General features: G+C 37.1%; 1 protein-coding gene across 4 annotated transcripts; it reads left to right on the top strand.

Moving 5' to 3' along the window:
* Positions 1-700: 700 nt before the first annotated feature.
* LOC124642561 (facilitated trehalose transporter Tret1-like) lies at positions 701-24,048 on the top strand. Of its 4 annotated transcripts, none has more exons than XM_047180991.1 (4): positions 701-937; positions 20,474-20,530; positions 21,321-21,456; positions 22,178-24,048. In XM_047180991.1, exons 2-4 carry the CDS (start codon positions 20,510-20,512, stop codon positions 23,509-23,511), a joined length of 1,491 nt encoding a protein of 496 aa, XP_047036947.1. In that variant the 5' UTR covers positions 701-937; positions 20,474-20,509; the 3' UTR covers positions 23,512-24,048. The 4 variants fall into 4 exon arrangements, with proteins under 4 accessions (XP_047036947.1, XP_047036946.1, XP_047036949.1 ...); XM_047180990.1 differs by lacking the exon at positions 701-937 and adding an exon at positions 5,349-5,447; XM_047180993.1 differs by lacking the exon at positions 701-937 and adding an exon at positions 14,933-14,951.
* The last annotated feature ends 332 nt before the right edge of the window (positions 24,049-24,380 follow it).

Below are 24,380 nucleotides of genomic sequence, written 5' to 3'. Positions count from 1 at the left end.
TATGAGAAAAAGGCATGTGCCCTGCATTGGGACCGTAAAGAGGCTGATGATTGATGGTGATCCTATGGTACTGAAGGCTTTACTGGCAATCAACAATATTCAGACCATTTATATAAGTGTGTACATACCTACCTAAGCAAAACCATGTTAAAGGCCTTCTTCTAGTGCACCATTGACATTGTTAGCTCAAAGTTTTTCTTGCTGACTGTACTCACAAGATTTATAAGTCGTTATTCATATAGTTATGTCACGTTACTTCTCTCGTTGTGCAAAATTATGACGCGTAGCGATTTGCACAATTTGTTATACGTGTCGTGGCCACAAACATGCCATCTATTATAACTGTTTAGCTAACGCTAGTGATGCTCCTTTATACCAAAAGATCTATCGACTATCGATTAATGCTTACTTAATTTTATTTTCGCAAAAAAATTGCAAGTTCAGATTTCAGATTCATAACAACTGCGTAATATAAGTAGGTCGATTATGTAAGTAGGTATATCACATAATCATATCTACTTACCACGCGAGTTGAATTCCGTACTGTCAAACAAAACCTACCCAAAGCCAGGCAAATACCTAATAGACATTAAAAATTGCAGTGGTAAAGAAAATAGTAATAATAATAAGACGTCAGTTACCATCACTAGATGAAAGACGGGGTTTCGTAACGTTCTCTGTGGACAACAGTCAGTCGAAGTTAAGGCCACGGAGAAATCGACGCCTCGCTTTCCCCGCACTAAAAGACGCGCGAAAAAAGTGTACACAATTTACTATAAGTCAAATGTCTTCCGTATTTTAATATCTTTACGATAGCAATTAAAAATAATAAAATGTGTTTTTAGTTACAACTAATTGGAACCTGACGTGATAAAATCATAATTGATTTTTAGTGACAAAATGTTCTAAAAATGTGGAATATAAATCTTTGATTGATGTGAGTATATTTTTTTGCTAACTTCATAAATTACATAAACGACGTGTTTTTATTTGATGATTTTTAATTTTCGTGCTTGATTGTACAGTTATGTCAAGGTATAAAAAATATAAATAAGAAATTAAGCGAATTATTTATGACGACGAAATGGGCAGGTCAGTTGTACCTAATAGATTTACTGCAAAAATGAAAGTTAAACATAAAACTTTCTCTTCGATATCATAACTCTTCAAACAAATAGTTATCATCGCTTAATTTTTTTTATCACCCCGGCGATTATTATTTACTACCTACTCTACTACGTTCCCCAACATCCAGTTTTCTTCAACATAGGTATTTCCCGGAGCCTGTACTCAGTTTACTTGTCTGATAAGTTTCGAATCAAACCCTCACACTGCTACTTAAGCACGATCCTAGGCGTCGGTACCCTGGTCGGACTGTAATCACACCTGCGCCTGGGAGGGCACGTAAAACCAGCGTCCCGACTGTTAAACAGCAAAGTAGGAATTGAACAGCAGAAGGAGTCAGGAGGAACTGAGAAAACTTTAAAATTAGAGTTCGTTAGGTCATTAAACCTACAAACTAATTATATATTTAGTAATCTGTGCAACGGCTCACTCGATAAGAAGATAGTGGCGTAGACGTAATGTTACTTATTTTATGCTCACTCATCTATTTAGGCTTGTAAACTAACGATTTTAGAAAAATGTTGTCGCTGTGTAGCACTTAGAACATTAGATTTTAGGGAAGGACCTACTTACCTCAATTTAAGTCGATCAGTATGTTAAATACCAAAACTATGTGTTGCATTTATTTGTTGCATCTCGAATCTCGTAAGTTGGTAACTGAGAGAGCTGTAAGCTGTAACTGTGAAATCAGTCACATTCTTTTCGAACATTTTTAATTCATCAGCAAAAACATTTCTAGTATTTTTTTACATAGTTATTTTAAGAATAACGGACGTTTTGTCGATGAACTTGAGCCTTTTTGGTACGCTGAATGTACACACACCTTTCTAAGTACCAAACTATACGCAAGACTATACTTCGGCCGTTCAGAGAATGCGTTCCTGACACCTATCAGTTAGTCACGACTAGTGATGGGCACAACATAACACTGAGTTCGTTACCGTTCCTTCAAAATGAACCGCCGCATTATTTTAAGATTATTTTCGTTTTAAATTGGCGGAATCATTTGTTTTATATTTTAGTTATTTAAGTGGAAACCAAAAAAAGGTAATATTCATATAATAAAATTGTTTTATTTATTCTTTGTTACAAGTACATTGAATTGAATGTGCGAACAGAATATTAATCAGACTCCGATTTGCTTGAGGAGGTGGTGTCTTCATCATCATCTTCGCCTACATGTATAATTATATTATAGTTCGGCCATTCAGAGAATGCGTTCCTGACACGTCGCGATTGAACTGACGACGTAATAACATTCATTGATTATTGATATAATAATGTTGTTTTAATGCTCCTCAATTGTTAAAACGGTAAACAACCAGCAAAAATATTTTTATCGTAACTGCAACGCCATTGCAAAGTTACGTCGTCAGTTCTATCGCGACGTGTCAGGAACGCATTCTCTGAATGGCCGAACTATATTATCAATAACAGAATCAATCCTGATATCTCGGTCTAACAAAAGCCGGGTAATCAAATAAAAACAGATCGAAAACACTTGAAAAACGTGGTCTATGCGCACGAAACGACAACGGACGACTGTTTTAGCGTCACAAAATGGCGGCCCATAACGCCATTTGGGGTTACCATTTTTAATCTAAGTATAAAAATGCGGTTTGGTCATAGTTTTATTTTTATATTTCATAAAAGTTATAATTAAGTCTTATAGTCCATTATTTTCCAATTCTTAAAAAGAAAATCAAAACGTATTATTTTATATTATAACTGTATAAGAACAGATTACGATACTTGCCTGTTATTTTTAGCACAGCACTACAAAATATAAACCGCTGACATAACCTTGTAATAGCGCAGTATAGATTTAGAAAAATATTGTTTACCAAGTTATTTGACACTCAGTTTGGCACAAAATTATAACATTCATTGATTATTGATATAATAATGTTGTTTTAATGCTCCTCAATTGTTAAAACGGTAAACAACCAGCAAAAATATTTTTATCGTAACTGCAACGCCATTGCAAAGTTACGTCGTCAGTTCTATCGCGACGTGTCAGGAACGCATTCTCTGAATGGCCGAACTATATTATCAATAACAGAATCAATCCTGATATCTCGGTCTAACAAAAGCCGGGTAATCAAATAAAAACAGATCGAAAACACTTGAAAAACGTGGTCTATGCGCACGAAACGACAACGGACGACTGTTTTAGCGTCACAAAATGGCGGCCCATAACGCCATTTGGGGTTACCATTTTTAATCTAAGTATAAAAATGCGGTTTGGTCATAGTTTTATTTTTATATTTCATAAAAGTTATAATTAAGTCTTATAGTCCATTATTTTCCAATTCTTAAAAAGAAAATCAAAACGTATTATTTTATATTATAACTGTATAAGAACAGATTACGATACTTGCCTGTTATTTTTAGCACAGCACTACAAAATATAAACCGCTGACATAACCTTGTAATAGCGCAGTATAGATTTAGAAAAATATTGTTTACCAAGTTATTTGACACTCAGTTTGGCACAAAATTATAACATTCATTGATTATTGATATAATAATGTTGTTTTAATGCTCCTCAATTGTTAAAACGGTAAACAACCAGCAAAAATATTTTTATCGTAACTGCAACGCCATTGCAAAGTTACGTCGTCAGTTCAATCGCGACGTGTCAGGAACGCATTCTCTGAATGGCCGAACTATAATTAGTCGAGCTGTCAGATTTCCCCGCAAATGAGTACCAGCCCTAATGTGCCCTAATGTTATGGTGATCGATGTCGCACTCAAGTCATGGTCACTGACACGATGACGGTGTGTACATGGCCTATTATTCTATTTTCTTCGGCTGCGACAATAAAAAGAAATGTCGACTCAAGTTTATTTACGAATACACATAAATCTTTTAAGTATCAGGGTTTTGGTCTTGTCATCATACCTTGCCTTGTTTTTTTCTCAACTGTAAGTTGGGATCGGCTTTCGGTCGATCACTATTTCACATTAACCGATTGCCTGTCTGACCTCCTCAACCCGCTTGCCATGGCTCCATGAAAACTGTCAGACTTCCTGGCTTCTGAAAACCCGTAACAACTGGTAAACTGCCCCACCAATTTAATGTGCCATCCGGAACACAGAGGAACTTGTCGTGATAAGATTCAAGTAGTCAAAAATCCACGAACCAACCACGTGAGCGTTGCTTTACCTTATGATCAATCGTACCATGCGGCGATCTTACTGCATCCACTGTCTGTCATGTCAGCATTAAAATAAAGTAACACAAACTGCTAGTTTTAAACTGCGTACATTCAAAAGTTCAATACATTCGCCGATTAAATTAAATCAAATAGGTACGTGAGCAAATATTTTCCTGTCAATTAACACGCGCCACAGAAATATTACAAAAGGTCTCATTGTATAGATAAATTAGTTCCTGGATTTTATATTTTTTACAATTCTTCAGACGTGTAAATATGCGTTAAATCAGTGGTCTCCAGTACAGTTTGAACGTTTTAGTTTTTAAATTAGTTGATGTATGAAGATGTTATTACATTTAATTTTGCTGTAGTTAATAATCTGATGTATTTTCTGTAAATTATTTTTAAGTAAATTAAATCTTGTGTAATTTTGGTTAGTTAACGAACTTTTAATTTTTGTGGAAAATGTTTGTTAGGACGCTTTTCTTCAGCTGAAAGGATGCATACGCATCTTTCTATCGGCTTATGCTGAATTGAACTGACTAGATAAATTCATTTATTTACCTAGTACACCTATATATTTACCTATTTATCTATGTTCTTAGTGCATTTTTGAACCTGGTGATAATATTTTTTTAGCATACCGCAGGCTTTACTGAAGATATCTTTAATTCGCCTTCAATGAACTTGATGGTGCATCCAAATGCGGTACCTACATGAGAACAAACATTAATTTTCTGACTAACGAGTTAGTATTTCAACGATCGAATTGAAAACCTCATTCTCTTTGGGAAGTCAGTTAAGTTAACAATACTTAAAAATGAAGATGATATTGATGATCAAAAATGATTTGGTTATTTATACCTACATATAGCTCCTGTTAGTTTAAAAAGTCTCCTGGACAGTCAGCATACGACAAAAGTTAAAATGCCCAGTCAATTAATTCCTCACTTAACTATCCAATTTTCAAAGACCCGCGACGTCATAATATTTCCGTACATTTCAAGGTCTATGTTAACTAGACGTTTTCAATGTCAGGGTTTGTGAAAAAAGCTCGCTTTAAAAGCGTCGGCGCAAGTTGGAATTGGTTTAGTCGATCACTATTGGTTCAGTGGATGAGTCTTTGTTAATTAAATTAAGAACAGTGATAATCAGTATTTGGTAAGGATTATTGTGATTATTTTTTAATTTTATTTGAGTAAATGGTTGTGTTTTATTTAAGGTGAATTTTATAACTGTGAAATTGAATTGTCGCGTTAAAAAATTAAGTAATTATTCAAAGACGAATAACTTAAAAAGCATGAATAATGTTTTCAATAATATGACATGAACAATTTAAGTACCTACTTATAACTTTTAATTATTTAGATCTATCTTATCTGGATATCTAGCAATAAGTAAGGTTCAAAAAAACTACTGAAGAAAAGGGTGACAGATATTTATTACGGATTTGTCCTCGTTTGGAGGCCGTCCGGGGACCGTCCGGGCGGGGTTTCAAAAAGTGTCCGGGGAAAACCCGGACACTTTTCATGTAAGGAAGCACCTCATTGAATTTAAGTATATGTTAATAGTAAATGGATTACAAATTAAGTATTATTTTGTTTAAAAAAAATCGTACTCGTTCGGGGAAAAAAATGCGATTTACGGCAAATGTCCGGGTTTTTTAATGTTTTTCCGGGTTTGGCGAAATTCGAGATGGCAGCCCTAGTGACAGATGATGTAAAAAACGCGTTGCTTGTGAAAAAATGTAATTTCATCCTAAACAAAGCCTTCCATTATCGTCTCAATTGCATAATTCAATTAAACTTATTACATCCGTTGAAATCAAAACATTGCCTGCCAGCAATTTTTCCAATTAACTAATCAATTAATCTGGTCCAAACAAAAGCATTTCGCACAAATTAATGAAATTGCACCAATAATTATTAATTTCATTGATTCTCCTATATTTTTTTTATGTTCTAAAATTGGTTTTTATTCACAAAATATTTACATTAATTGAAAAAAAAAAATAAACATATAAATATATACAACTTAAAACTCAAAAAATTGCTCCTCATCGCTGTCACTGGGTAATGTACCCAAAAGACTGGCAGCATTGCCACGTTGGATGGCAATGCTCAACCTCTGTGCGAAATAAAAGCCAGCCTTTGGGTCCCGGGAAGTGTCAACCAGGCGCTGGGAAATATCCCTGGCAAGAAGGTGGGCGCTCGGACCACACGGCCCTAGAGTTTCAACCCCAAACGGCTCAAACATGTAATTGCCTATAAGGTTACTATATTTGCGCCGCTTGAGGTTCTCTGCTTGTGCAGCGGCGGAGCCAGCACAACATGCAGTTCCGGGAAGGTGAGATGGCGCAAGAGTGTCGACGCATGTCGCGTCCCACACTAAAGTCTTCTCCTATAATTAATTATCTATTGTAATGAATTAAATCCGACCGCGATTTTGTACGTAGCGTTAATTAAGTAATCACAGCTAGCTTCTAGAAATTATTTTTAATTAAATCTCAAACAATTTTATGACTAACAGAAATAAGTAAGTATTACATAAGAAAATGTAAAAATAAAAATAAGTACCTAAATAGGTAGTAATTCAACGCTTAAGAGGCTACACGTAAAAATTCATTTGCATTTTAAGAGGACGAATTGGAATTTTTGGCGCCAAGGATGTCAATTTTTCTCAGTAAATACAAAACGGATCAAAATACAACTTGGTTACCTGAAAGTTCATGATATAAGCCTTATTTTGTTAGTTGTAGAAACATGATTAGGTAACTTTTATAACAGAGAAAAATATATCAAACATACCTCTTTTTAAAAAGAGATTCACATATTATGGGCAAACGGGACCGATTTAAGCCTCTTAACTTTTTTAGTAGTTGAGTATATACATACTCTTTAAAATTTTAAATTATCATTTCTAAATATTAAAATTACAAAACCATTTTGTCGCTTACGACTTTTAGTTATAAGCTAGCGCGCGTATTGTTATCCTCGCCCCGCTCAGACGCTCCGACCCCTTTTGGCGCCTTAGATGCGCGTGCCGGTTATGGAATTATTGTTGACCACTTCCTCGCCTTAACATGTCATCTTCATCGGGTTGACGTCAAAAAAAAAAAAATATTTTAACGAAATACTTACGCAATTTTAATTACAAAGAAACGTGCTGAAATCATTAGAATATAATGGGAAAATGACCTTCTTTGATGAAAATTATTTAACGCCGTGGGAAAATTTGTATAACTTCTTGCTCGGCTTTTACGGACCAAGGATAATATAATATGCTCCTCAAAGAGATGGCAGCAACCCAGCGGGGTCCGACAGGGCCAAGGCCCACCGGGGCTGCGGGATTGTTCGAAAGTGTTACCGCGGCCACGGCCGCGGCGGTGTTACATAGAAGCCCTGTAGTAACTAATAAAGTAATCTGTGGCCCTACGAAGGAACACGATGGATTTTTAGTCAGTAAAAGTCTGATACTCCCTCACCGCTGCTAACCTCACAGCGGGAGGGGTCATTTGATGCTTTTTCCCATCGTAAAAAAAAGATAAAATATAATATCGCTAGGTATATGATTTTAAGTTTATAAGACCAGCTTCCGTCTGCAGTTATACCCGCGTCCTGAGGGGTCTACTTCCCACAAATGGATAAAAAGTATGGTTCTTGCATGAGTAACAAATATACATACTGCCTACGGAACCCTAAGGATGAGGCAACACTTACATTTAAGTACACTAGTAGCCAGAAATGCACATTTTCTTCGCATTAAGCAGTTTGACATGTAATAAACAAATCAGTAATTTGCATACTTAATTCAATTTTCAATCACGTGTTTTGAGGGATGTAAGCATTCCTCGATTGAACAACGTTGTAATCAGTTATTATTAAGTCCTAACTTCATTTTCTTAGAGTTAAGATACAATACACGGTCAGGCAGGTGCATTGTCAGAGGGTGGTAGAAAACATTGACCGTATAGGTTCGCGCTAAATAATTTTGTGCCTCTAAAGTTACCCACACCCTCAGATCAAAGAAATGGAGCTAAGACTTTCTGTAGGACACCTTTTAAATTTTTTTTTTTATATTCTTACTCATAGAGATACTATGTTTTGCCATCAATAGAAAATATTCGGGATTTAACTTCATTCTTACAAAACTTGATATCGTAGCCTAATACTCTTTGACATCCAAATTCGCGCAATCGCGCTTGGCAAACCAAAGCACCGAAGCGATCATTTCATCAATGACCATTCCATTTTCCTTATGCAGACATTGAAAATCGTCAATTAACGTACCAACTTAGTTATTTCTGAAATTGAGCCTTACTCGACAATATTCCTACTTAGGCTTATTCGGCAATTATAGTCACATTACCTGTCAACGTGAAATAATATTGTTATGAGGAAACTGTGTCGTTGTAAAGTCAGCTCACGCGAGAGAACGGCGGGTGTGCGCAAGCGCATGGGCGATTCACGGCGTGTAACACGATGACGAAGCATTGTGTATTTGTGTACAAATCAAACGAACACTGCATTTGGTATTAACGACTGAATTTTTCATTAAATTGCAAGCGTGATAGTTTTTTTTTTGTATCGCAGTTGATGCAGACTGTCCGTCGCCATATTACCCACACGATTTATACGGTTTGAAATAAAATTACCCCTCCTCCCGAGGGAACTATTTAGAGCCCCAAAGCAATATATTATGAAGTATTCTGTGATGTAACTCCTTAAAATGAGTATCGGCCATTAGAAGTCTCCTCAAAATTGGTCCAGTCGACTGGGTCTTAAGATGAGTTTGCATGTACTTAAACAAAAAAAATCTTGTCAAAAGGGAAACTTTATTCAACTTCATTATTTTAAGAAAGTATGTCACTGTCAGAATAATTATGATTTTCTATTCTATTTACTTAAAGATGATACCTATCTGATCAGATAATTATAATTATTTTTCCTTCACTAACCATTCATCATGTTAACCATCATAATTGAATAATCAATAATTATACCTTAAGTCATTATAATTGCGCTGAAAAAACAACAATATTAAGTTTTAAATTTGCTTCAGGAAAATAAATCTTAGTAGCAGCAGGGATGTAAAGATATTTTCGATTGATTTTATGATGTTTTGTCGTGTAATGAATGAGGGTGAAGAACCCCTTTTCCTTGTGCTAAAAAAACGCGTTTGTCCATCTTGGTCGTACTCATCATCTGCCTGGCCTTTTCCCGACAATTTTGTAGCTTCCAGTCTAACCGGGTGTAGCTCAGTGCCAGTGTTCTGTATCTGACCTCCTCAACCAGGCCAACCCAATGCCCCTAGGTAAGACTGGATGTCAGACTTACTGGCTACCATCCCAGTCATGGAAATCTAAAAAAAAAAAACCAAATACCCATGATCCCGGTGGTAAAATTACTGTTGGTCAATTTTGTCTGCATTCGAAAGACGAAAGGTGACCTCATCCTTCAAAGTTGACGACCTATGTAAACATTATGGAAAGTGGAATGTGATAAATTAATATGTACAAAGTAAATATCTTCTTTAAACAAACACCTTAATTCATTTTCGCATATTGTTTAATCTACATAAAAAAAGTCTGCAAAAAGTTGCACAGTGCATGATACGCATATCTAACAAATATTTTTAAACATGAGAAGACATTGATCATTTTTTTAATTCATCCTCATCCTCCGAGCCTTTTTCCCAACTATGTTGGGGTCGGCTTCCAGTCTAACCGAATGTAGCTGAGTACCAGTGCTTTACAAGGAACGACTTCCCTATCTGAACTCAACCCAGTTCCTGATCATTTTCGTAATTTTTACATGAAATTGTACAAACATTTTCCACTTAAATATATTAATCCAAATCGGTTCATCTGTTCAAGAGCCCGACGGATACCGCGTCTTAGATCTTTGATTTGATGTTCTTACATTGTCATATTTATGAAGGAAGTGTTTTAAGACTTCCGGCGTAGATGACAAAGTAGGCCTTCAATAACTGTAAGATTGTAAAACAACTTAATTGATGATTGTCGTAGGATAAGTTAAGGATAAGTTACAGTAAGTTACAGTTCGTTATATCATGTAACACAATAAGCAATAATTTATAGTTCATAGATACGGCTAGACCTTCCGGTTGCCTAAGATTTGTCATCTTGTGTAAACAGTAGGTTTTTTATTAGTTAAAACCTGCCCTTTGTGTACCGCGGCTCTGGTACACAAAGGGCTCCAGAAAGTACTAAGCTGGGTTTTAGTCATTAAAAGTCTGACACTCCCTTCCGCTGCACCCAAAGCGGCCCAAAAACTCATTCGATGATTTCCCATCTCAAAAAATACTTTTTCTTGCCAAAGCAAAATACCAGTATGAACCTTTGACCATTACCCAGTAGAGGTCAGCTGATTGCAGACACGAAATCGGACTTTGACTCACCTTAAAATTAAAGTTAAGTACTGTATTGTTCCAAAAATGTTGTTTTCGAATGTCTGCCAATTTTGACAATTTTATAGGAGATCACAAATACTAATTTTAAAGTATAATATAAGGGGTTCTATTCGATTGTAGATCATGTAAAGAGATCAGCCAGCTGCACAGGACATACCTACTTATACAGTGCACAAGCACAACTCACAAGAATAGAGAAAAATAGAAGCCTTGGTAAGGGCGATTACGACAGTTTTTATCTGGCTACGCAAAATACTTCCGTTAAAATGCGGATGAAACCGCGAAAGAGCCAGTTAGAACCTTGAACTGTGAGGTAATCATCTTTCTGTCACAATGCAATGACTCGATGCCTTCCGATAATATTTCTTTTTTCTATTCCTACTAAATAACAATTCACAACATTGTTGTTTACAAATGTTTTGTGTGATAAAGAAAGATTGAAGTCATGGTCGTGGCAACGGTATTTACACGAGTATTTTTATTTATTTACACCTGTTGTGGGAAAAAACTCGCAAACTTATACTTTTTACCGACTTCGAACGGATTCCTTACTTTCACTCTGATTACACCATGATGTCGTGTCATTTTGTAATCTGTGAAGCAAGCACGACTGTTTCGGTATTTTTAGACCTTTTTTTTGGTAGGTCATCAAACGACCCGGTGTGCTTGCAGCGGGAGATAGTGTCAGCTTTTACTGACTAAAACCCACCATGTTCCTTCTGGAGCCCTTTGTGTACCAGGGCCTCGGGAACTCTTGCCAACAATCGCGTGGCCCGAAGCCTTTTGGACTCATGATTTTTACACCGGTATTAAATAGTTTTTGGGTTACCTAAATGCAATAAAATACTTTATGACGGCAATTAGAACCAATTATAAAGTTATATTATTCTAGTTCGTTAAGAACAAATCTATTTTGGTTAAAATGCCACGTAGCTAAAAATAACTCTGATATTTTATCGCAAATAAATCTAATTTGTAAAATCCGTTAACTAAACAATTGAATGACTATATAGTTTGTTATAATGACGTGCGCAGCCACACAATATCGATTTTTGTCCAATTAAAACGAGAATCGATGCAGTAATATAGATTTTTTTAACAATTAAAGTTAAATAAATGCGATGCAAAACGTTCGTGGATAATTTTTATTAATTGTATTCAAATGAATTCACCTTCGATGGCGATAATAAGCAGAACTTAATCGATTGTGCTTCAATCGATAACTGAACATTTTAACTTCTATTTATTGAAAGATCAATATTTTTTAACATTTTATCTAATAGTTTTTTTCACGGGTTTTTAATGAACTTCCCGGTTCAGTTAAGTAGAGTTGATTGTTTTTTTTTTTCAATATGATTTCAAGCAGTTGCAAATTAAGTAGTTACTTATTTGATCAATTGATTTGCCAGCAAAATGCCACGATGACTAAGGGGTTAAAGCCCTGTTTGTTTAGCATGGGAAAACGGAGATTGATTTATCGATGTTTTTATTTTTTAAGTATTTATTGCGAAGTTCATCATCGAAGCCGAATAAACTTTACTATTTCTTATATTCTATAGATCTTATTTTGCTGTAGTTAACTATTATTATTCTCTGCCATGCACTCGGGACTACAGAGTCCCGGACTTTTGGAAGGCGAACGTTGGGCCGAAGCCAACACGCTGAAGCCCTTTTGAGACAACTTTAATGGAATGGCGACACAAAACCGGCGATTATCCCTGTATACACTATAGAAATGTACCCAAGGACAATCCCCGGTTCTGTGCTATACTATTGCTAACTGTGGATGAAAACTACTTGGGCTATTGTGATGGGATGCTAATGGACTAGGAATGGGGAAACTACGGGAACTATGGCACCTGCCAATGTCAATGTATTAAATACATGTAAAAATGGCAGGTGGAGACTCGCCAGCTCACTTACTGGGCCCCCGGGAATCAGTCGCTAAATCGCAACAAGAGGGCAACAAGTACATGAGCGGCTGAAGGGTGAGGATACCTCGGCGGACTTTAAACGCAGATCACGCGCTCCCTGTGGGTCCAGTATCACCGGCCCACTCGCCACTTACCATGAGGCACCTACCCTCCGAGCAGGGCTGCTAACCCTGCTCTAGCGACTCCACTCTGACCGGCCGATGAAGGCAAGCCAAGAGGCGGGAGACCTATCCCCCGTCATGCTTCACTCCGGCAGGCCGGAGATGGGGAACAGTATACTCTCCCTGGAGCCAATTATTATTATTATTAGAGATAGTATGTCTCTTTCCGACCACGGGACTACAGAGTCCCGGATTTTTGGGAGTCGAACGTGGGGCCGAAGCCAACACGCTGAAGCCCTTTTGAGACAACTTTAATGAAACGGTTACACAAAACCGACGATTATCCCTGTACACACTATACAGGAATGAATTTTAAGCAGTGCGCAAAAAAAAACTGGTGGTCCAGAATCATTAACAGAACATATCTGCATCATCAGTAAACAATTTTTTTTCATTCTTTTGTCCGCCCTAGAATCAGCAAAATATGGATACCAACAATTCTTACGCGCGCCGAGTAGCGCTCGCGTCAGTAAACCGGTTTCGCGTTGCCGCCGCGCCTACTGTGACGAGTGTGACCGTACAATCGGTTACAAAATAAACATCTTTCGATATCAATAACTTTTCTTTTTTGTACTAAAACACAACAAAATAAAAATTTACGTATATATAAAACTTATTTACCTATAAGTTGACAAAGTTTGCGCACTGGATAAAATTCATTCCTGTAGAAATGTACCCAAGGATAATCCCCGGTTCTGTGCTAAACTATTGCTAACTATGGATGAAAACTACTTGGGCTATTGTGTTGGGATGCTAATGGACTGGGAATGGGGATAACTATGGGAACTATGACACCTGCCGATGACAATGTATTAAATACATGTAAAAATGGCAGGTGGAGACTCGCCAGCTCACTTACTGGGCCCCCGGGAATCAGTCACTGAAAAGCAACAAGAGGGCAACAGGTACATGAGCGGCTGAAGTGTGAGGATACCTCGGCGGACTTTAAACGCAGATCACGCGCTCCCTGTGGGTCCAGCATCACCGGCCCATTCGCCACTTACCACGAGGCACCTACCCTCCGAGCGGGCTGTTAACCCTGCTCTAGCGACTCCACTCTGACCGGCCGATGAAGGCAAGCCAAGAGGCGGGAGACCTATCCCCGTCATGCTTCACTCCGGCAGGCCGGAGATGAGGGACAGTATACTCTCCCTGGATTACTCGGATATATAGCCCCGCGGGGTCGCTACTCCTCGTTATCCGCCTCAGATGCCCTGCGGGGTTAGAGATAGTATTATTAGAGATAAACACTGAAAATAATGAAAAGTTATGACGCAAATAAAAAACTGAGTAGATCTAGATATGTAAATATTACGTAAGAATGGTAGGTAACTACTTTTGTAGTTTTAATTTTAAGTATTACCTAAATTAAAATAATAAATTGTAAGTACAAAAGAAAAACGTTTAAACAAGAGTTTAATGACAGCGTGGGATAATTAAATATTATCTTAATAGCTATTTAAACTATCTACAGTAGAACAAACACAATGATAGTACTTAAATATTATTTGGCGAGGAAATGTGTATAGTTAAGTAGATATGGTAATTATTAATTACTATGTATATTCATAATGCAATGGTAAATGTTTTTACAAAATTATTTGCTTTCTTTTAAAAGGTACCAAAGTTTTCTGTTCAGGTCCCATAATTCAAGGGTATTCCAGTTATTTTCATAAAAAAAAATGGAATAGGTAAGCATCATCGGATCTAATCAGATATTAATACACCTTGGCGTTAAGTCCGCCTTGTACGAAATATGCAGAAGCATTAAATAAATAAATAATACCTACTTACGGAAAATGGGCGTTTTGACTTAGGGTGAAATAGGCACATTTGTTCAACCCCCATTCTAGACCAGTGGGAAAGGGTTAGAATACATAAAAAAATAATTACGGGTTGGTCAGAAGCCAGGGTTGCCCGGGGAACTGGCTTGAGGAGTTCAGATAGGCAGTCCTTTCGTGTAGTACTCAGCTGCACCCGGTTAGACTGGAAGCCGATCCCAACATAGTTGGGAAAACGCTCAGCAAATAATGATGATTTTAAGGTTTGTCTGCATGTCTGGTACACTATCTATGGAACACCAGTGCATTCCAAGTTATGACATAAAATATTGTGGACAAGTGAAAGTAGGTATTAAGGTAGGTACAGTCGTGAAGTGTGTACTTAAGGCATTCAGTTACAACTTAAATACATTAAACGGTAGTAACACTTAATATTTTATGTAATGCTTTGCACTTTGCTTTGTAATACTGTTCAATGGTCTTTAGAAAACTTGTTGCTCCCTTTTGGGGGTTTGAATGTGCTATAAATCTGCATTCAGTAAGTTTTTTTATCGAGAACAACATCTCTCTTTGAAAAAAATAATTATGCGTCACACATCCATAAACTATATCCTAGAAATGTATAGAGCTTCATGTATGATAGTCTGTATTAATGTTTGGCGGGAAAACGAGACGCCATTATTAAAAGTATAAAATAGGTTCACGCTTAACAATTCTGATTAATCGTTTTTATTTCACGTGCAACTGTGTACCTAAAGTGTTTTTATTTTAATAAATAAAGTGTTGTTAATATTTTAATGTCATCATTGCAATAAAAATGTGCAGACAGAGTGCAATCGTTAAGTAAGTTGATGACTCAGTAACCAAAGCCACGACCTGCGTTTAATTTATGCATTCATTAATTAAGCAAGTAGGTAGGTACATACAAAGCTACGTAGTTAAATACTTGTACTAAGTATAACCGAGTAGGTATAAATGCTTTAGGTTCCGTGAATCGAATATAAAATGTTTATTTTTAATTTTATGAATTGTTCTACTTTATCTCTGTGGGAATTACCTCACGATTGACGTTTTATTTTATCGAAATTTAATAAGACGCAGGGCGGGAAGTGCGTACCTATTCATGAAATGATTCAAAAGACTCGTTGACAAGCCAAATAAGACATAATCTACATAAAATTACCAACCGTAGCTTTTTAAAGAAATACGATTTCTCAATAATTATGTTGGTTAATCAAAATGGGTTATTCCCGTTCGGTAACACCCTTTCGTGAACACTGTTGACCATCGGGAAAAAAAAGTTTCGTTCGTTCACAGTGTCCATGAATGCTGGTTTTTATTTGTTTGGATTTTTTAAATATTTTAATGGATTATGTTAGATCTTTTAAAACACAATTAACTAGAAAATAAAAAAATGGTCTTATCATGTTCATGATAACCATTTTACACTTTAAAAACCATGACATATTTTATTTTTATTTCTATATTTTAAAAATAAAAACCAGCATTCATGGACACTGTGAACGAACGAAACTTTTTTTTCCCGATCGTTAACAGTGTTGACGACAGGAACGAAAGGTGTTACCGAACGGGAATTACGCGAAATAATAAGTAGCGTTCGTCAACACTGTGAACGAACGAAACTTTTTTTTCTCGATCGTCCACAGTGTCGACGAAAGGGTGTTACCGAGCGGGAATAACCCATCAAAATGGGGTTGAGAAACCTATCCAGTAAAATACCAAGCAACATTTTTGATGAGATGTTCGTTCATCGCAATTTCTTTACATAACTCTAATAATCTGTAGCTTCTGTTAGTTGCGGTAAACAAAGATGTTGTAATAGAGTTTCTATTGTTTTACTATGTCGCAATCGCAATAACAAGACCATCTTTAATTGCTTGATATTATCTGCGGTTGTAGATACTAGTTTTCCAAGGGAAGCCCTTACGAACTATCTTAGTACTTTTCCAGCATACGTGTTTTGAAAGATTGGTGGTTCCTCTCCTGGCTGTCATTTGAAAACCCACGGGTAGTTAGAAGTCAGGAAGTCAGACAACTAGTATCTAAGGGGTATCGTGTTGCTCGGGAAACTGGGTTGAGGAGGTCCGATAGGCAGTCGCTCCATGTAAAATACCGAAGTCACCCCCAAAATAGTTCGGGAAGAGTGTAGGCAGATGATGATTGATCCCTAAAACAGGATTATTCTATTGAAGGTCCCTTAAAAACAAATGCATATTTAACATAGCCAATTCCAGGCAAAAACTATTGACTCGTAATACCATCACGCTTCGACCGACCGGCGCCTGGCAGAGTACGAATGTTAGTGAATAAGTCGCAGATAGGTAATTACGTACTTGGTCACGATCTTAATTAAGATTGGCATGGTGCATACATAAACAATAAGAGATTGTTAACTTAAGAATAAAGTACCTAATCATGGTGTTTGTTTTTTAGAATCTAGGTATGTTAAGTGGACGATTTGTACCTATAAACTAAGTATATAGTTACGTAGGTAAATAGAGGTATAGGTAGTAGCAACTATGTACATTATGCCTCCCTCACGTATTAAACAAATCAATGTTTAAAACATTTAGATATTTATTTTCATTAAAAATTACAACAGGTGGAACGCCCAATGGAGCAAGAAAAAAACATATAAGAGTATTTTCTGTTACATAATTTGATGCTTACTTTGAACTTAAAGATATAGGTAGGTACCTATATAGACTAACTAAAAGATCGTATTATGAGTACCATTCATGTTTACGATTTAAAAAAAACATTTAGGTATAGATCCTAGTCGCATCACATTTCCACCCCTTTTCCAGTTTAGATTTTTTTCAGCAAAGCGTCATTTATGATAGATTTTTCAGAAAAGCATAGTAAAATGGAGTGTCTATGTTATGGACCATGTGATTAATTCGGGCATTATAAATAATGCCCGAGCATTATGAATAATGTCTAGCTTTATCGGGCCAAGTGATTAATAACTATCTTAACTTCATTATTTATCACATTGCACGGGCATTATTATATTGCTACATGACAGCTGGGCAATTTGATAATAAAGCTATATATTACGCGGTGCGAGGGCGGGGAGGGAAGTACGCATGGCGTGACACGCTTTGACCAATCAGAGACAGCCATTCTTAATTTTATTTTATGTTATATTTTTAATATGACTTTCCTTAACATTTATATGCAAAAAATAGTGGATTTTTAAGGCAGAAATCCTTGTGAGGAGGCGCCCGGGTGTCAACACTGTGCGGACAGCCCCGAGGACACGGTGGACCACACAGTCCAGGAGTGCCCTGCGTGGGAAGAGCACCGCCGGGTCCTAGTCGAGGCTTTAGGCGGCGGCGACCTCTCGCGTCCGGCTCTGGTTCAGGCCATGGTCCGGGGCGAGAGGGAATGGGATGCCGTCGCCTCCTTCTGCGAAGCAGTCATGCTCGAGAAGGAGGCGGCGGAACGTCAAAGAGTTCGTCGCACCTCTCATCCCGGCCGCCGCGCTGGACCAGGTAGATCACGGGCGCCGGGTGTCGCGAGACGACTCCCGGCCACCGTAGGCGTGGGTCTGTGGGCGGTGAGTTCGGGTGGCTCACTCATGTCTATTTTTAGGCAACAGACCCGTGTCGGTGGCGCGCGTTGTTCCACGCGCTCCTCAAAGAGATGTCAGCAACCCCAGCGGGGCCCGTCGGCCAAGGTCTGCCGGGGCTGCGGGATTGTTTGAAAGACCGCGGCCCTGGTACATAAAAGGCCTACGACAGAACACGACGGTCAGTCAGTAAGAGTCTGACACCCTCACCGCTGCTAACCCACAGCGGGGGGTCATTTGATGAAAAAAGGCAGAAGTCCTTCATAATTAATCCAAATCATGAGGCTGATTATTTAAGTGGTTTAATATTTAGTTTATTTTAAGTTAAATGGCAATAACAATAAAAAAATTGAAATTAAATATGTTTGTATTACTTTGCCCAAAACGTCACGGGTAATATGTACGGTGCCCGGTCAATTTGCTTATTTAAATAATTATTATCAAATTGCGCTCTCATATTGGGCATTTTTCATAATGACCGGGCATTATGTACACTGCCCAATTTATCACTTGGTCCATAACATCTACACTTAGTAAAAATATTTTTTTAAAGAAGGTAATAAGAAGTTCTCCACGGGACTCTTGTTATGTAAACACCCGTTCCAACTTGCCCCACCTCACCCTATAGGATTATTTACGGGTTAAGAATCACTTGTTTACGTGTAAAGATACTATCTATTTACTTAGGTTTAAACATAATTACTTATAATGAACATATATTTATAATAATTTATATGCCATTGTCTTTTCAATTTTTTTTATATGTATTGATCAATTTATAGCACTTTAAAAATCAATCTTGAGGCGTATACATAAGCCGTTGATTTTCATGCGTGAGTCAGGCTTGTTTCCTATTTTTTTACAGGTACATAAACCATCCATATGGTCTTTGTTCTCAATCATCAATAATTTGACTAATCGATTTAACGCACTTTTTATATTATGAATGTGAATTTAAAAAATCATGCTCAATCAATGAAGATACGCTTACCACTTCCTTCTACATGCAGTATTAAAAATAAGTGTAAAAAATATTTATGGCCTGTTAAGGTGAATATTTTTATATTTTGCATTTAAAACTTTATCGGATTACATATAAATTGTAAGAACTTTCGGAGTAAAACAAAGACATCAAAAATTACTTTGAGAATATTATTACCGCGATCAATAAAATCACGCCTCACAATACATAGGTATATATATCAAATATTTACTATGGTAAAACATCAAAAAAAACATTTTATATTTGAATATTCCGCTATCAGTTGAAGCATTCTCTTTATCCAGCTTCTGCGAAATGCATAATTTAATTAAAATAACGTCAAAAGTACCTACGCAATGACATATAAAGATGCATACTTCTGTAGGTACGCAAAGCTCTTAAAATTAAATCAAACAAAAAAAACAAATGCAATAAAGTTAAAAGTAAGTAAAAAAAAATGGCGGACCAATATTAATTCGCAGAACGACTACGGAAATGTGTCGGAAAATCTCAAGGTTTTATTTGTAGGTATTATGAAAAAGTAACGATAACTTACGATACTAGTAGGTACTAGGTACTTATTGTCAGTAGTGAATTGTCATTGATCTATTTTTACACTGTCATGTACCAATTTCGGGAATAATGGTCTAGCGATTTGGTCATGGCCGATCAATGTCCCTTTTATTTTTTTGCACGACAATTGTCGTTACCTATATTTTTTATATTGAACATGCCTTAAGCACAGTCGAGAAAAAATGTGGTCTACCAAGCAGGTGAGAGCCTTTTTGTTGAAACTCAGGTATAAAATTAGCGATTAGATCGATTTTACTTAAGATAACCTTATCGATAATAGATCTCACAGAAGAACCTTTTATCAAAACTGGTAAACCAGAACTTTCTTCGCTGTCTGTACCCTTATCATAAGTCCATATAAGTAGGTACCTGCCTACCTAATCATACCTAATCATGCCTACCTACCTAATAATGAAATCTGAATTTTTATACTACGTGTGTAGAAAGAGCTCATTGTGGCTAACGTCCAGTTTCTTCATCAAAAGTTAAAGTTAAAGTTATGGCTAAAGTAATGTCTAAAGTAAAAGTAACGGTTAAATTCAATTTTTCTATTAGTTTTGCTGTCACTTTAGCCTTGAAAAAACGAATTTGACCGTTACTTTTACTTTAGACATTACTATAACTTTAACTTTTGATGAAGAAACTGGCCGTAAGTCAAAGAAGCGCGGATCAATCGATCATAAGGTTAAAGCAATGCTTGGTGCGGTAATCAAACAGTTTTTTCTGCAGTTACAGATTCCATCTCCTGCATGAAGCCGCAGTGCGATGAAGCCTTTTATAAAACAGGTAAAACTAAACAACATCATTATACCTAAACTAACACATAACTATTATCTATTTGTTACATATTTCGTTAAATTAGGGAACCCGCAAAGTTTGTTCAACTACGAAGCCGGATAGCTTTTAGTAGGTAGGTACCTACCTAACCTATGAGAAAAAGCAAGAAAAATGTGCATGCGGTTCCCACAGCCAATTAAGATTAGGAAAATTAACAATCCATTTAACTTAAATAGATTTAACTTTTGAAAACTAAATTACCTACGTACATAGGTCAACATATTTATAATGCTTGTATAATATGCTTGCATTACATAATAGGTGCACCTAAATGCTTTTACGATGTTAGATTTTTAAGTACAATAGGTAAGATTAAAACAAACATAGGTAAGTATGGCGTAGTGGTCGCGTCGGCTACTGCGCTACGAATCGCAGGTTCGATTCCCTCGCGTGTGAGAGCCTGTGTTTTCTGCGTGTGATACGTTGGGAAGCACACATGAATTTCTACATGTGTGTTAGTTAGGTATGGTGGCATACCTACCTTATACCATATACCGACCTACACGAGGTTACGTAAACACACAGCGAGGCCCTCATGGGTAACTTCATAGACATGTCCTTTTATTGGCAGGATCAAAAAAAAAATAATAATCTTAAATTCTGCGACGCGACGCTTCTTGTTTTTTATCTTCACATGGTCATATATGCCAGACTTTCCAGCTGCCAAAGATGAACGGTTAGAAGGAAACTAGGCGTTAAGTCAAAGTAATGACTAAAATCGCCATACATTGCGTTGCAGGCGTTCGTGGTGAGCGGAGCGGCATTGAACATAGCCGGTCATGGATGCGCTCACGGCTTCCCGGCTGTCCTGTTCGCCCAACTCGCCAGAGATGGCGGGCCCGTCACGCTGACAGATCATGACACATCATGGATTGGTAAGCATATTACATACCTATCTTTCGCCGACTGCCGAACCTTACGAGTAGTCAGAAGCCAGTAAGTCTGACAACCGGTCTTACCAAAGGGTTTGCCCGGGTAACCGGGTTGAGGAGGTAAAAATGAGCGCTGCACCCGGTGAGACTGGAAGCTGACCCCAATGTAGTAAGGAAAAGGGTAGGCAGATGATGATGATGATGGATTGGTAAGCATAATTCTTGCAAAACTTAATGATGCTGTACCAGCTTCAGAACCTCAAAGAATTCTTCTAAATTTACTGTGGAAGGTAGGTAGCCTTAATTTCATTATCGAAGGTACTATTTTACTTAAGTACAACTTTAAAAATTGATAACGTAAAGTACCTAGGCATTTTTAAAAAAGCGCTCTGCAACGGGATAAATAGATGTTTACCAAGAACCCTATCTTAATCGGTAACAAATAATAAAATAAAAAGTACGTAGGTACCTACGGTCAACAAGTAACCGTGAACTCTTCAAGGTTTTTGATTGTCAAGGCTTTCATAAAAACGAGTTTGTGTACGTCCACAATATTTCATTGTTCAGTTGTTGAAATCATGTAAAAAAATGTCACTAATAAGATTAAGGCTCATTCCGTCTCGATGAGAATTAGAGTTCTCTCTCTCCTCAGACAGATTGTATTAGCCAAAACATGTATATAAAGTATGTATCTACATAATATGTTTCCGTATTTTTGTTCCAGCGTCCGTAGTCGGCGTGATGGGCATCGTGGGAAACTTCGTCTCCCCCGTCTTGATGACCAGGTTCGGCAGGCAGCGAGCCCACCTCATCTCCACTCTACCAGCTCTGCTCGGATGGGTGGTCTTCATCTTCGGAAACACAGTCCCCCTCTTCATCCTAGCAAGACTGTTACACGGATTTGCGTTAGGTCTTAGAACACCGTTAGCAGCCATTTTAGTAGCAGAATACACAGACCCAAAGTACCGTGGTGCATTTTTAGGAACATTCGCCATTTCACTCGGCATGGGGATATTTTTGTCACATTTATGGGGAGCGCATTTGACTTGGAAGATAACAGCTGCAGTGTGCTCTCTATTCCCTTTGATAGCCATGGCGATAATAAGTCTATCTCCCGAGTCCCCAAGCTGGCTGGTCTCTAAAGGCAAGTTCGCTGAAGCACGGAAGGCTTTCAAATGGGTCAGAGGCGAGGGGCCTGAGCAGCAGGAAGAACTAGAAGCTATGATTAACGCCCAGAAACTTGAAAAGGCAGAAAAACGACCCGAATATGTTGAAACACATGTCTGTAACAACATTTTCAAGAAAATTATTGAAGCCATCGGTGAAGTTGTGAAGATCTTCAAAAAGAAAGAGTTCTATAAGCCGGCCATTATTGCTATTAGTATGCTGGTTGTATTTGAGTTCGGTGGAGCACATATGGTGGCTGCTTATGGTAATATTATTCTGCAGGTGGTTTTGGACAAGAAGGATCCCAAAGACGTCGCGTGGCAGTTCACAGTGATAGACTTGTTGAGGACAGTGTGTGCGTTCTTAGCTATCTTCCTACTGAAATACTTCAAACGCAGGACTATTTTGTTCTCGAGTGGTGTGATGACTGTTCTATCAATGACAGCAATTTCAGTATTCGTGTATTTGAGAAGAGCTGAAGTCTTTACGGAACCTTGGATGTTGGACATAGTTCCTATGGCTTTAATGATATTGTACACTTTATCGTTCTGTTTAGGGCTAGCTCCTCTAAATTGGGTGATATGTGGTGAAGTGTTTCCATTAGCATATAGAAGTTTAGGATCAACGCTATCCACGTCATTTTTGACTCCTTCTTTTGTGATTTCTATGAAATCAGCACCGCATTTGTATTCCTCAGTTGGTGTCGAAGGTGCTTACTTAGTTTATTCAGCAATTTTGACTGTATTTCTAATTATAATGTATGTTTTATTGCCGGAAACTAAAGATAGGACTTTACAAGACATAGAAGATAGTTTTAAAGGTAAGAGAAGTGGTGACCCGGAAGCTCAGATGAAGCTTATTATAAAAGAAGAAGGAGTCGTGGTCAATTAGTGTGTAATATTTGAGCCATTCCAAAAATAATGAGTCGAGGACACCACCACATATGACATGCAGTTAGCGAAAGAAAATTGGTAGAAATACGAAATACAAAAAAAAAATCGAGATTAGTTACGAATTAACTTCTAGACCCAAAATATGTTTTCTTAGTAAATACAGGGTATATTTTTTAACTTTAAAAGAAAATATTGTAAGTGTAAATGACAATGATAAGAGTTTCAAATCTTAACTGGAAAATCTTTCCGTCTTGCTATTATCCGAATTAATTTGATGCCTGGGTTCAAAAATATATTCCGAGTTTACTTTTGCCAATGACGTAATATGGTAGGTCATATATTATTTTTATCTTATAACATGCTCTCCTTTATAAGTGTGATTTATACTGTTTAGTGAGATTAAAAATAATTATAAATAGTATTTTCTTATATGGAATATTTTTAAGAGCAGATAATAGTTTTAAACATTAGGTACTTTTAAGATGACAGAATTGTACAAATAGATACCAATAATAATAGATTTTGTTACATATAATTTTATGGTTTTATTTTACTTCATTATTACCCTCCTTGCAGTAAATGTGTACCTACCTACTTGAAACTTGATAGTTACTGAGGCTGTCCTTAGGATAATTATAATAGAGTTCTGGGGCTCTGACTGATCCGAGAAGTTTTTAAACAACCAATAGAATGTTTCCGCTCAGGTACGGCAATGAGTGGGTCGAGACGAATATTTTAAAAAAATATTAAAATTGCGTTATTTGAAATTCAAAATATATGTAAATAAGTAAAAAAAAACTTCTACGCTTTAGTTAGTGGATTCTGGACTTTGCAATTGTACATCAAGCAAAACTTAATTATTTTTAC

The sequence above is a fragment of the Helicoverpa zea genome, chromosome 25 (genome assembly GCF_022581195.2).
Source record: "Helicoverpa zea isolate HzStark_Cry1AcR chromosome 25, ilHelZeax1.1, whole genome shotgun sequence".
Lineage (NCBI taxonomy): Eukaryota > Metazoa > Arthropoda > Insecta > Lepidoptera > Noctuidae > Helicoverpa > Helicoverpa zea.
This window is presented reverse-complemented; position numbering and strand designations above follow the sequence as displayed.